The sequence below is a fragment of the Mesocricetus auratus genome, unplaced genomic scaffold (genome assembly GCF_017639785.1).
Source record: "Mesocricetus auratus isolate SY011 unplaced genomic scaffold, BCM_Maur_2.0 Super-Scaffold_100018, whole genome shotgun sequence".
NCBI classification, from domain to species: Eukaryota; Metazoa; Chordata; class Mammalia; order Rodentia; family Cricetidae; genus Mesocricetus; species Mesocricetus auratus.
Window position 1 is genome coordinate 51,804,280 of NW_024429199.1, and position 12,458 is coordinate 51,816,737.

Consider the following 12,458-nt stretch of genomic DNA (forward strand, 5'->3'; position numbering starts at 1 on the left):
GTAATAAAAGAGCGGTTTACCACACCGCTAACCACACCCACTTTAGGCATGACTAAAGACGTATACGGATGGACGTAAAGACGTATACGTATGTAAGCGGTGAACTACGTCAGTCTATAATTTTCATTTATTTATTTATTTATTTATTTATTTATTTATTTATTTATTTATTATGTATACAGTGTTGTCTGCATGTATGCCTACAGGCCAGAAGAGGGCACCAGATCTCATTACAGATGGTTGTGAGCCACCATGTGGTTGCTGGGAATTGAACTCAGGACCTCTGGAAGAGCAGCCAGTGCTCTTAACCTTTGAGCAATCTCTCCAGCCCTATAATTTTCTTTCTTAGTTGTGTCTTTGTGTGGTTTGGGTATGAGGGTAATTGAGGTCTCAAAAAACAGTTTGGCAATGTTCCTTCTGTTTCTTGTAACATGCTAAATAAATGAACCAGAGAAAGATAGTAGGGTTCAATCTTCAAGCTGAAGATTAGAAAAGCAAAATAGCCAGTCACTAGCTCTTACCATTACCTCAGGCTGAAAGGGCTGATTCTGCTGCCTCTCCTCAGCATGGCTGGAGAATCCTGAGACTGAATGTCTTGCTATCATCAATATGGCTGGAGAATGAATGCCTCCTATCCTCAGTGTGAATGGATAATGAATGCCTGATACTGAAACCTTGCTCCTGTCTTATATACCTCTCATGAGTCCTGGGATTAAATGTGTGAGCTCTAATTCTCTTTTAGACCCAGTCACTCTTATGTATGGACTTGAACTCAGAGAGATCCATCTGCCTTTGTCTTTTGAACCCTGGGATTAAAGGTATGTGCCACCACCTATTGACCTCTATAGTTTGTGGCTGACTTTGCTTTCTGAATCCTCAGTCAAGCTTTAATAAATCATAAATAATATATCACCACAGTTTGTATTATGTGGAACAATTTGAGGAGCATTGGTATTAGCTCTTCTTTTAAATTCCCTTATAATTCTGACCTGAAACTATCTGTCCCTGGGCCTTATCTTTGTTTGGGAGACTTTTGATGACTGTTTCTATTTCCTTAGGGGTTGTAGGTCTATTTAAATAGTTCATCTGGTCTTGATTTAATTTTGGTATGTGGTACCTATTCAGAAAATTGTCCATTCCCTTTTAATTATTCAAGTTTGTGGAGTACAGGTTTTTGAAGTATTGACCTGATGATTCTCTGGATTTCCCCAGTGCTTGTTATGTCCCCTTTTGATTTGATTTTGTTAATTTGGATATTCTCTCTCTTCTGCTTGGTTAGTTTGGATAAAGGTTTGTCTATATTGTTGATTTCCTCCAAGAACCAACACCAACTCGTTGTGTTATTCTTTGTATTGTTTTCTTTGTTTCTATTTTATTTCAGCCCTAATTTTGATTATTTCTTCTCCTCTACTAATCCTGGGTGTTTGCTTTTTTTGCTGTAGAGCTTTCAGATGTGCTGTTAAGTTGCTAGTGTGAAGTTCCTTCATGTTCTTTATGTAGGTATTTAGTGCTATGAACTTTCCTTCTAGCACTGCTTTCATAGTGGCTCATAAGTTTGGGTATGTTGTGCCTTCATTTTCATTGATTTCTAGGAAGTCTGTAATTTCTTTGTTTCTTCCTTGACCCAATGATACAGCTGAGCATTGTTCAATTTCCATGAGTATGTGAGCTTTATGCAATTACTGCTGTTGTTGAATTCCAACTTTAAACCATGGTAATCCACTAAGATACAGGGGGTTATTCCAATTTCTTTATATCTGTTGAGGTTTGCTTTGTTACTGAGTATGTCATCGATTTTAGACATGGTTCCATGAGGTGCTGAGAAGAAAGAATATTCTTTTGTGTTTGGGTGTAATGTTCTATAGATGTCTGTTAAGTCCATTTGAGTCATAACATGCTAGTTCCTTTATGTCTGGTTGACCTGTCCAGTGATGAGAGTGAGTTGAAGTCTCCCACTACTAGTGTATGGAATTTGATGTGTGATTTAAGCTTTAGTAATGATGCTTTTACAAATGAAGGTGCCCTTGTATTTGGGGTATAGATGTTCAGAATTGAGACTTCATCTTGATGAATTTTTTCCAGTGACAATATGAAATGTCCTTATTCATCTTTTGATTACTTTTAGTTTGAAGTCTATTTTGTTAGATATGAGGATAGCTACACCTGCTTGTTTCTTAGGTTTATTTTATTGGAAAATCTTTTCTTAACCCTTTATTCTGAGTTAATGTCTGTTTTTAAAGTTGAGGTGTATTTCTTGTATGCAGCAGAAGGATGGGTTCTGTTTTCATATCCAATCTGTTAGCCTGTGTCTTTATAGGTTAATTGAGTCTATTGATAATAAGAGATATTAATGAGCAGTCATTGCTAGTTCCTGTTATTTTTGTTTTTGTTGTTGGTGGTAGTATTTTGTGATTGTGTGTGTGTGTGTGTGTGTGTTTCCCTTCTTTTGGTTTTGCTGGTGTGGGACTATTTATTGCCTTATTTTTGTGGGTATAGCTAGCTTCCTTGTGTTGAAATTTTCTTTCTAGTACTTTCTGTAGGGCTGGATTTGTGGGTAGGTGTTGTTTAAATCTGTTTTATCTGTGTACTTGCTCCAAACTGGATGGCCCTTTTCTCTAGGCCCTAGCCCCAAGTGGCACATCTCAAGTCCCACCTCCACTCACCCACAGAAGCCCCAGAGACCTTACAGCAACCTCTCCCCACCCCCAACCACATCATCGACTGACCACTAGGGCCATGGCCCCACCTGCACCTGGAGGTGTCACCACTTAAGTCACAGGCCCCACCTGCACCAACTAACGAAAGAGGGACCCCCTGAAGCACAGGCCCCACCTGTACCAATCAGAGGAAGACATGGGTAGACAACAGTATAAGAATACATTCAACAACATAGAGAGCAATACAGGACCACCAGAAACTAGTGGTTCTTCAACACCAAAACTGAACATTTCAACACAGATGAGGCAGAACATGATCTTAAAAATAACTTTATGAAAATAACTGAGGTACAGAAAGAGGAAATGAAAAGTTCATTTAAAGAAGTGGAGGAAAAGACAAAAAAGTGGAAGATATCAACAAATCGCTTAAAGAAAACCAAGACAAAACAATCAAATAGGTGAAGGAAATAATTCAAGACTTAAAAACTGAAACAGGCAATAAAAAAAACACAAACCAAGGGAATTCTGGAAATGGAAAATCTGGATAAATGATCAGGAACTACAGATGCAAGCATAAACAACAGAATATAAGAGATGGAAGAGAGAAGCTCAGGTACTGAAGATACACTAGAGGAAATAGATTCATCAGTGAAAGAAAATGTTAAATCCAATAAATTCTTAACACAAAATATTCAGAAAAAAAAAAGAGCCAGGTGGTGGTGGCGCACGCCTTTAATCCCAGCACTCGGGAGGCAGAGGCAGGCGGATCTCTGTGAGTTCGAGGCTGGGCTGGACCGATAGCCTCCAAAACAATAAAAAAAATTCAGGAAATCTGGGACACCATAAAAAGACCAAACCTAAGAATAATAGGGATATAAGAAGGAGAAGTCTAGCTCAAAGGCACAGAAAATATGCTCAACAAAATCATAGAAGAAAACTTTCCCAACCTAAAGAAGGACATGCCTATGAAACTACCAGAAGCTTACAGAACAGCAAATAGACTGGACCAAAAAGCAACCCCTCTTGCCACATAATAATAACAACCAACATAATAACATAATAATAAAACATAATAATCAAAACACTAAACATACAGAATAAAGATATAAAATTAAGAGCTGCAAAGGAAAAAGGCCAAGTAGCATATAAAGGCAGACCTATCAGAATTATACCCGACTTCACAATGGAAACTCTGAGAAGGTCCTGGATAGATGTTCTGCAGACACCCTGGATATCAGCCCAGACTACTATACCTAGCAAATCTTTCAATAACCATAGAGGACCAGATTCTAACATGGCTGTAACTAAGTCTTGTAGAATAATTCTGTTCCTAGTTGTCCATGAATTTAATGTCTGTTTCACAAAGGGTGAATGCATGCCATATGAAATGACTGCTTCCTTAAATATCTTTAAGTCTAACATACCTACAGGATTCCAGTTAACTTCTGCATAGTCTTGGGGATGCATATCATCTGGTGGTTGTCATCGAACAGTAACTGGATATATTAAGGTTGGTGTTTTAATAACTTTAGGCACGCCTCTCCACTTTCACAATGCAATGGTGTGGTAAATTCTGCTCTAAATTCCTCTATGTGTGAGCATTTTTCCTTTTTTTTTTTCATTAGTACATCTTTCTGAGGCCTGCACCCTATCAATTCACTTATCATATTTAACACAAATAACCACCAAGTCTATTATTGATAGAATATTAATTACCATACTTAGTATCGGTATTATATCAGTATCAGTTAAATCATTTATCTTCCCGGCCGGGCGTTGGTGGCGCACGCCTTTTATCCCAGCACTCGGGAGGCAGAGGCAGGAGGATCTCTGTGAGTTTGAGGCCAGCCTGGTCTACAAAGTGAGTTTCAGGACAGCCTCCAAAGCTACAGAGAAACCCTGTCTCGAAAAAAACCAAAAAAAAAAAATCATTTATCTTCCCATATTCTGCTTCTAACTTCAAGCTTTCTAAGGTAGCAGTATAGAGAGCCTTAGCCCCCTGCATTGTTATGTTTCCCATTGTTTTTTTAAATTCCTTTAACTTTATATTATGTGCATTGGTATGAAGGTATTTGATCCCCTGGAACTGGAGTTACAGATAGTTGTGAGCTGTCATGTGGGTGCTGGGAATTGAACCTGGATCCTCTGGAAGAATAGCCAGTGTTCTTAACTACTGAGCCATCTCTCCCGTCCCATGTTTCCCATTCTTAATGTAGAAAAACATTCTTTTTAATATTCATTAGCTGTTTCCTACTCTTCTAATGGATTCCCCAAATCTCTCACCAATCCTGTTGACTTCTCTAGGCAAGTGACAGCCAACTGCTAGCCTGAAGAGGTCCAGATAGCAGATGCAGCAGAGCCAGTTGTTGTGACCCCCTCCTTCTGTGTGGTTCTACCACCCTTTAGGTATCAATTGTGGTTTTAAGTTTTTTTTTATTATCTACAGTGGTTGCCCCTAGCTACACATGGTTCCTCATTAGCACTTCCTGTCAGCTCCTTGCTGATTCATCCTCCTGCTCGAAGGTTAATTTTATTTAAGCAAACACATCTTTGAATTGTTAACAAAAGCAGTAGAAAGAATGCAATACACTTTAAAATAATAATCCCCATCAATAAACTGAAAGTTATCAATATCACAGTTTCTGATAAGATGCAGTCAGACTTACCCAGCAAAACTTTGTCTCACCCTCTCTCAAAAGAAACCAACCCCCTAAGACTAGTCCAACATCAAGCTCCTATAATTGTTCAAATAACTAGTTCAGCTACCTTTGTCAACATTAAACAATAACCAATGACCCTGGAGACAAAAAGAGGAAAGCAGTCCATATTGCCTGACTTGAAGAGACAGGTACCACAGTGCCCTGCCAGTCACCTGGAATACAGCTCTCTTTCCTGTGAAGACAACTGGGTCCTCTGGATCTCATGAGTCTGAGTCTTCCAGAGAAATATGTGTTCACTGCCTCGGACCTGAAAGATGCATCTTCATCCTCCCATTGGCAGAGGTGAGTCACCCCCTTTTTTTTTTTTTTTTGGTTTTATGAGACAGGGTTTCTCTGTATTGTTTTGGAGGCCGTCGGTCCAGCCCGGCCTCGAACTCACAGATATCCGCCTGCCTCTGCCTTCCAAGTGCTGGGATTAAAGGCATGCGCCACCACTGCCTGGCTCCATCTTTGTTTTAAATGGACAGACCCAGTGAGAGGTTACAGTGGGCAACATGCCTTGACCGGATTGCCAAAGTATTTAAAGACACTAAGATTCCCTGTCCTTCTGTCAGAGGTTTCCTGAGAAAATAGATTATAAAAGGGCCACTGAGGGACTGCTGCAGAGTTACAGACCTTGGGCTATAAAATGTTGGCTAAAAAAGTCCCAACTTTGTGGAAGGCTACCTATCCTGGCTACCAGCTAAAGGGAGGTGAAAGGAGCCTGTCTCAGAGTAGGATTGTTGCCATTCTTCAGATCCCAGCTCCAAAGTCAGAGGCAGGTTCAAGAGTTCCTGGATGCAGCTGAATATTGCTGCCTCTGGATACCAGTTTGTGAAAATAGCAAATCCTGTATACACCAGCAAAGGGGGCACTAAGCCTCTAATCATCTAGACTGAGATTAAATAAAAGACAAAAGGGGTTTTAGCCCAAACTTTGGGGCCATACAAATGTCCTGTGACTGAACCTTGTAGCCACAGAATGGCCCACTGGGGCCGCTACTGCTAGTTTAAGGAAAAAACAAAACAAACAAACAAACAAACAAAAAACCAAACAAGTTAGCTCTGGGCCAAGATCTTATAGTCACAGCACCCCAGGACATGGTTGAGGCCTTCTGAGGGGCACCAAAGGCTGGCTAATGACTGTGTGACACTCTATTCCTAGCTCACCCTCGAGGCCAGTTCGAGAAACCAACTGCCATCAATTCAGCTACCCATGCCTGGTGACACAGGTGCTCATCTGTGACTGTCAGGAGATGAAACCAGGTGTAGCTAGAATAATAACCCACAGACAGATACTAGGTTTAAAGCTGAAGATCAGAGAAGCAAAGCAGCCAGCCGCTACCTCCTACTTCTACCTCAGATGGAAATGAGCAATCCTGTCTCCACCAATCCTGTCTCCTCTTGCTTTATATTCTGCTCTGGTGCTGAGATTAAAGGCATATCACACCAAGTGCTGGAATCAAAGGTGTGAACTCTGTTTCTCTTTTAGACTGATTCATTCTCATGTAGCCCAGGTGGTCTTGAACTCAGAGATCCATCTGCCTCTGTCTCCCAAGTGCTGGGATTAAAGGTGTGGCCACCACTGCCTGTCCTCTACGGCTAACTACCAGTTTAGGTGTGTGTTGCTAACTAGTGGCTTAGCTCTGCACTCTGATCTTCAGGCAAGGTTTGTTAGATCATAAACAAAATATCACCACAATCAGGTACATGGTAGCTGCAATACCCAAGTCCTTGATACCAACTTCTGTCTTAGGGCTTCTATTGCTATGAAAAGGCACCATGACCATGGCAACTTTTTTTTTTTTTCCAAGACAGGGTTTGGCTGTCCTGGAACTAGCTCTGTAGACCAGACTGGCCTTGAACTCACAGAGATCCAACTGGTGATCATGGCAGCTCTTATAAAGGAAAACATTTACTTGGGACTTGCTTACAGGTTCAGAGATTCAGTCCATTATTGGTATGTCAGGAAGCCTGGTAGCATTTTACATTTCTATAGCCAGGCAGCAGGAAGAGTGACACCTCCTAATAGTGCCACTCACTATGATCCTATGGGGGTCATTCTCATTTAAAGCACAATTTGCTTTGCTTGATACATTTCCTCTTGCCTGTTTTACAAATGCTGTAATTCTTCATTTGCCTCTAGCCTCAAAATCTGCTCCTTAATTTCTCAAGTTGAGTATTTTAGTTTGTTGATCTGCAAAATCTAGTATCTTGGTCTCCAATGCCTACTTCCAGACTTACAGCCCACTATATGGTATAGCTCCACTTACCATTTTGACATGTTGCTTCATTTCTGGTCTACAGTTTTTTTTTGTTTTTGTTTTTTTTTAGTTCTTATATTTTAGTCTATATATAAATTTGTGGTGTCTTTGTGTGATAGGTGTTTAGGAGGTATTCAGCCCTCACCCATTTCAGTACCAACAGATTATTTTTTAGTTTTTAAAAGAGACTTGTATTTACTTGTTTTAGAGAGGTTTTCACTATGCACCTATGGAACTCACTATGTAGACCAAGTTGGCCTTGAACTCAGTGAATTGCCTGCCTTTGCCTCCAGAGAGCTAGGATTAAAGGTGTGCACTGATATGCCCTGCCAAAAGTTTTTTTCTTTCTATTCATGTGCATATGTATGCACTTTTGTGAGTGTATGCCGTATATGTGTGTGTGTGTGCCCCAGCGGCAAAAAGAAGGCATTAGGCTGCCTGGAGCTAGAGTTACAGGAAATTGTACATCTCCAGGCATGGTGCTGGAAACTAACTTAGGTCCTCTGCAAGAAAAGCAAGCACTCTTACCCACTAACCAACTCTCCACCCCCTTCAGAGTATTTTTAAAAAGCAGTTTGTAATCACTGAAAAGCTGTGTTAGATACAAGATTCCCATATAGGCACCTCCTAGGCTTCCACACCATCAATACTCCCTAACAGAGTGGGTGCACTGGCTAATGAGCCAGAACTGAGAGAGTATTAGTACTCATGGTTTAAGTTGGGACACATTAATTTTTTTCCTTTACCATGGTCAAAATATGCACGGTAATTTTACTGCTGTGAAAATCCAAGAGTCCATCTCTCTTTCTTCTTGGAATCTTATACTATGTTGCATGTTAAGTTGGCTTCTTTCACTTAGCAATATGTATGTAAGTTTCTTTATATTTTTCATAGCTTGATAGCTCATTTTTTTTCAGTGCTAAAGAGTATTCCATTTTAAGGATGTACCACCAATTCAATTAAACTATCCTCAAAGAGAAAGATATTCTTGAGAAACTCAGCAAATATCAAGGGTCTGCAGGAAAACTATCAGATAGACCCCAAGCAACACAATGAATACTATGGAGGGCCGCATAGGAAGCATTCCTAGTGGGAACTCTAAAGAAATGCACAGAAGTGTGACCAGCATTTGAGACCTGACTGGATCTGGAGAAGACAGAACTGTCCATCATAGAGGAAATCCCAAGGGTGAGACAAGTTCTGGGAGCTGAGGGTATTTGGACTGTTTCCATTCAAAAATCAGAACAGAAATAAGTAACTTAAATGCACAATAAGTAGACCTTGAAAATCAAGAGTAAACCAAAAAACAAAACAAAAATCTAAAAGCAGTATACAAAAAGAAATAGGGCAAGGAAAATGGCTCAATGGTAAAGTGCTTGACTTGGAAGCATGAGGACTTGAGTTCAATCCTCCAGTACCCATGTAGAAAAGGTAGGCACAGTGGAACTGCCTGGGACTTGATGGCCAGCTAATCTAGTCAAATTGGTGAGCTCCAGGCCAGTGAGAGACCATGTTACATAAATAATGTAGGGAACAATTAAGATATCCACCAACACCAACCTCTGGCTGCTACAAGTGTGCACCCCTCCCCATCTCTCTCAGGTGGACTGTTGAATCTCCATTAGCATCTTCCAGGAGCAAGGCGGAGAGAAATCTAGAAGCTGGCTAAGAAGTTTTCTGAGACAGGAAAAAGTGATTGACATGTTTGGATATAAAACACCGAAGTGGCAAAAAGTACAAAGTCAGTCTGTAGATGCAGCAGACACTTGAAGTACTTACTGCCAAGCACCAGCTTCTTTGTCTCAGCATGATCTGGACATCACAGCACTATAATATGCTTGGAATTTAGAGAAGCAGTTCTACAAGGCAGCCTTAGGAGTCCTTCATCAAGACACTTAGCTCTCAGCAATGTGATGCTCAGACTAATGTTTCATTAAAAAAAATCCTTATATTTATTATTAACTGGGCTGGCTACTCAACCTCAACATACTACTTAATGGGAATGGCTCTAAAATTGAAGTCACAAATTAAGTCTGTCACAGTTCACACATCTTGGAAGAAAACAAGAGACATGTGGATGAGGAAGAAATGAATACTATTGTACTCACAGCATAGCAAGCAGCATGAGCTTTGTACTAGGATATGTAGTACAGTGTGGTCAGGTGGGTGCTGAACTCAGGGTATTTTTGTCTAACAGGTGAGGAAACACAAGCCTAAGGAACTAGTCTTTTTGTTTGTGTGTGTATGTTATCTTCTTGCTTGTGCTTCAAGAGGTCAGAAGAAGGTATCAGAACTCTTGGAGTTGCAGAGCTACAGGAAGTTGTGAGCTGTCTGACATTGGGTAATGAGAACTGGATTGGGTCCTGCAGGAAAGGTAAATGTATCTTTCCAGCCCTGGAATGTGATTTGTTTACAGTGAGCTTAAGCACACCTACCTGACATTAACCACGGAGAGATACTGGCTGTAAAGGGACCTCTGAAGGGAAACAGTCTATCATCTAAGGCTGTTGATTGTACAGATACTCTAGTTGTTGTATGATATTTGTGATCATCTAAACACAAGTTACCACAGCCTCTGCTCACAATATGTGCAGAACTGCAAGAGACCCATGTGGAATTGTTTTCCAACAAACACTGGCCATTTTTTCAATTGAACAATAGCACCTCTTGTTTTAGAGCCCAAGCCAAGTTTTATCTTTAAAAATAATTTTAATCTATTCACAAAAATTAGCAAACATTTGTATACAATCATGAAATAATTTTTAGTATGCCATCTCATTCCAGCCATGAGAAAATACCATAGTAGTCAATATTAAACGTATCCATCCATAAATTATTTTATTTCTCATTAAATGAGCACAGAGTCATTAGCATATTAATAACAGATATGTTTATTATTACATATCCATCAGTGCGGCTTTCAATACCACTTGAAACATGCAGATCCCCTAGGGAAGATTGGTTTTCCAGTGCTTATTTGATACACATTACTGCAAAGCCATTATAAATTACTGAGGAGGTATTTGGTTAAAAAAATAAATCACACTGCCCATACAAATCAACTCTTGTTACTGGAAGAGAGCTGAATGGTATCATATGGTAATTCCTATGTTAACTGGAAAACATCATGGATATATTTCATAATTCTTTACTACTGGTGCAACTTTAAATCTTTTTTTTTTGCAGATAGTTTTATAGTCTTTCATTATTGTAGCAGGTAGTTTGGTGCAAAGATTGTACTCAATTCATAAAAATCCAACAAACTTATATATTTAAATCAAACCAATTATCAATGAAAAAACCCACTGACACACATAATTTTTTGTAAAATCTGTTTTTTGAAAAGTCTGTACTTATGGCAGTAAAAAAATTCTCAAATTAAGGCACTAAGGATAATGAAACTCCCACTGAAAGTGTTCTAAGAATAATTTACATTTCAAACAGTGCATACATTTTTATGTTTGTTAACTTAATGACTTTTCACTTAAAACCACAAAGAAATACATTATATAATTACAGAAATGATGTACCCCACAAAATGCTTTTAAACTTGGTTCTCTTGTACAGTTAGTCTCTAGTAGTAAAATAACTCAATATGGCTTGGCAAAAATGCATAGATTAAATGTAATTTTTTTCTCTTCTCCCAGTCCCCAATCTACAAACTTGCTGAAACATATACAGTATTTTGTAAAGCATAACGTAAGATATTTCTCCATAAAACCCACTGTGGGCAATCAACAGTAAGGCTTTTAATTATACAGTGAGGGCACTGAGCTTCAAGTGACATCACTATGTTCTTAAAATAGTTCTGTATAGTCTTGCAAGAGCACAAAAACTTAAAGTCCTTTAAAAAACAGAAAATTTGTCTCATTTTGAGATATTTTCTTTACTCCTTCCACAAACTGGTCTTGACAGTGATGGCCATTCCACTGAAAGTGAAAGTTCTTTCTTCCTGCTCACAGGGAAAACTGTTCTATCATGACTGACAGGCGTTTTCTTATAAATTCAAAAAGGCAGCACCTTAAAAAATATATCTAGCTAAGCTTTCCCCAATTGTACTTGCATTACATAGTAATAATTAATCTAATCTACCTGTAGGCAAACCCGCAAGAAAAAAAAAATCCTCAGTGTGCTTTTTGTGCCAAAGCAAAGACAGAATAACAGCAATCTTAACCCTGAAAAGCCTGTGGTATCTGTGTCAAAGAAACAGCCTGTCTGCTCAGCGTGGTTAAACAGCCTGGTTTAGCAGGTAGCATCTCACATGAATCCAACACAGCAGTAGGTCACATGGTTAACTGTTGGAGAGAAAAAAAAGAGTCTTGTAATTTAAGAAAGACACTTGGTTTCAAATTATAAGGAACAACAACTGGAGGGAAGAATGACGACATGCTGCAGTGGTAGACTATCTGGCTAGCATGCATGAGGCCCTGGGTCCAAATACCATCAGCATTACCCCCAACTCCTCCTAAAAATATAGACAAGTATATATACTTACATAAAAGAATAAGTAATCACAAAGTTTAGAGGAAAGGAAAACAACACCATAATATGATTTCCTTTATGTTTCTATTCTTTTTCTAAAACTTTTTTGTTTTGTATTTTGAGATAGGTTTCTCTGTGTTGCTGTATTACCGTTGAGTGTCCTGGAACTCACTCTGTAGACCAGGCTGGCCTTGAACTCAGCGATCCACCTACCTCTGCCTCTTGAGTGCGGGTATTGAAGGTGTGTAACACCACGGCCTGACAGCTAAAACATTATCTTACTAAAAAATTGTTTTCAGTCCTAGTTTATACCCTACACCCAGGTGGCTGAAATAGCATGGAGCTTGAGAATACAAA

General features: G+C 39.3%; 1 protein-coding gene across 2 annotated transcripts in view; it reads right to left on the reverse strand.

The window, feature by feature from the left end:
- Nucleotides 1-10,431: 10,431 nt before the first annotated feature.
- Rock1 (Rho associated coiled-coil containing protein kinase 1) overlaps nucleotides 10,432-12,458 on the reverse strand; it is a 100,481-nt gene continuing 98,454 nt past the window's right edge. For both annotated transcript variants that reach the window (XM_013122752.3, XM_005083035.4), the window contains exon 33: nucleotides 10,432-11,914. In XM_013122752.3, coding sequence (XP_012978206.1) covers nucleotides 11,911-11,914 — 4 coding nt within the window. In that variant the 3' untranslated portion in view covers nucleotides 10,432-11,910. The remainder of the gene's footprint in view (nucleotides 11,915-12,458) is intronic.